This window comes from Ochotona curzoniae, unplaced genomic scaffold (assembly GCF_017591425.1).
Source record: "Ochotona curzoniae isolate NIBS_2020 unplaced genomic scaffold, NIBS_Ocur_1.0 contig_2699, whole genome shotgun sequence".
NCBI classification, from domain to species: Eukaryota; Metazoa; Chordata; class Mammalia; order Lagomorpha; family Ochotonidae; genus Ochotona; species Ochotona curzoniae.
The window spans coordinates 5514075-5515808 of NW_024465561.1; the positions used below are offsets into that span (position 1 = coordinate 5514075).

The 1734-nt window shown below is 62.3% G+C and overlaps 1 protein-coding gene across 1 annotated transcript; it reads right to left on the bottom strand.

Annotated features, from left to right (window-relative positions):
• Positions 1 to 345: 345 nt before the first annotated feature.
• On the bottom strand, positions 346 to 1338 carry FFAR2 (free fatty acid receptor 2). The gene has a single exon (XM_040976660.1). It carries the CDS (start codon positions 1336 to 1338, stop codon positions 346 to 348), a length of 993 nt encoding a protein of 330 aa, XP_040832594.1.
• Positions 1339 to 1734: the final 396 nt, after the last annotated feature.

Here is a 1734-nt window from a genome sequence, read left to right on the forward strand (position 1 = left end):
GTCCTTCTCCTCCATCCCTTTGTGCTTAGTATCTTCCCAGTGGCGGCAGCAGCAGCAGCGGTCAGAGCTGCACCAGTGTTGCAGGGCATCCGTGATCTAAGCTTTAGGACCCGCCCTGCCTCAACTCCGTGGTCCCCAGGTATCAATCCCCTTCCGAGCTTTGCTGCTTGGAAGCCCTCCCTTGCCAGCGCCTCCTCGCCTGACCTTTCTTCCTTGGGTCTTTAGGAAGGAAAATTGAAGCGGGCAGGGAAACCAAGGCGGCTCGAGAGAGCCTCATCTCGGTCCCACCCGTGTATCAGGCCTGGGGCACCTCTCTCCCAAGCTGCCCGACTCCCTTAGGGGGTGCTAGTCAGTGAGGAGATCCGAGCCCGCCACTCCCTCGGTTCGGCTCACAGCCTTGTCCTCTCCTGTCACCTTGGCTGTCTCTTTGCCCTCGCAGTCCAGTGGGGCGGGGCCGGGATGTCTTAGCAGCCGCAGCCCCTTGCCGAAGGCTCGGCGCACGGCCGAAGAAGAGAAATAGAAAAGCAGGGGGTCCAGGCCGGCGTTGAGGGCGCTGAAGACCACCGCTTCCACCCGCCACGGGGGGCTTTGCTTGAGGTAGAAGCCCACCAGGTGGGAGATGTTGTAAGGGCCGAAGCACAGCAGGAAGTTGAGGAGCGTCACCACAGCGAGTCCCACGGCGCGGCGCCGCCGCTGCGCCCCGACATGCGGCTGCGTGAGCATGATCCACACGAAGCGCCAGTAGCAGAAGACGGTGACGGCCATGGGGATGAAAAAGAGGACCAGGCACAGCTCCAGCCGCACGGGCAGCACCACGTCCAGCTGCTCCTGCGTGAAGTTTTCGTAGCAGGTGATCTCATGGCGGCTGCCGGCCTCCTGGGTGGAGTTTAGATACTGCACAGCAATCACGATGGTGCAGTGGCCAAAGGACATGATCCAGGCCACCAGGGCGGCGATCACCCCATACACGGGCCGGCGGGAGAGCTTGTACTGCACGGGGTAGGCCACTCCCAGGTAGCGCTCGATACTGATGCCCGCCAGGAGCCACGTGCTGCAGTAGATGCTGCTGTAGAAGCCGAAGCCGGTAAGGGCGCACACCACCTGCGGCAGGTACCAGCGAAAACCTGACGCCGCCTCCACGATCTTGAAGGGCAGCAGCATCAGCAGCAGCAGGTCAGCCACGGTCAGGCTGAGCAGCAGGATGTGCACGGGGGCCGGCTGAGGCTGGCGCACCCTCTCCACGAAGGCCCGCAGAGCCAGGAGGTTGGCGGGGAGCCCCGCGAGGAAGATGATGATGTAGGCTGTGAGGATCAAGGAACTGTGCAAATCAAGCCTCATCCTGGGGGGGAAGGGGGAAAGGAGGGGAAAGAGGGGAGCAGGGGGAGGGCGAGAAAGGGCAGGGTCAGGAGGGCTCCCCTCCTCACCCCCACCCCCCTCCACAGCCTGGAGACCTCTGTGGTTCAGGACGTGACCATCCTCCCAGGCACTGTCCCTGCTTATGCCACCTGCCAGCGCTGCCCAGAGCAATTATTGACTTTGCCTTGGGCGGGATATTAGGAGGCAGTAATTACATTTGCCATCCTGTGTCTCTGGGGGAGACCAAGCCTCGGCTGCCCCAGGGAATTCCCCCTTCCTCCTTCTCCTCTTCTGGTTTTCTGGGCCTTCCTCCACCAGTCCTCCTCGCAGATCCAGGAAGTGACCAAGAGCAGGTGTCCAGCTCGATGGAAGGCTCCT

Bases quoted from the DNA above. Each gene is read 5' to 3' on its own strand.
- FFAR2 (XM_040976660.1), bottom strand. From the start codon at position 1,338: ATGAGGCTTGATTTGCACAGTTCCTTGATCCTCACAGCCTACATCATC.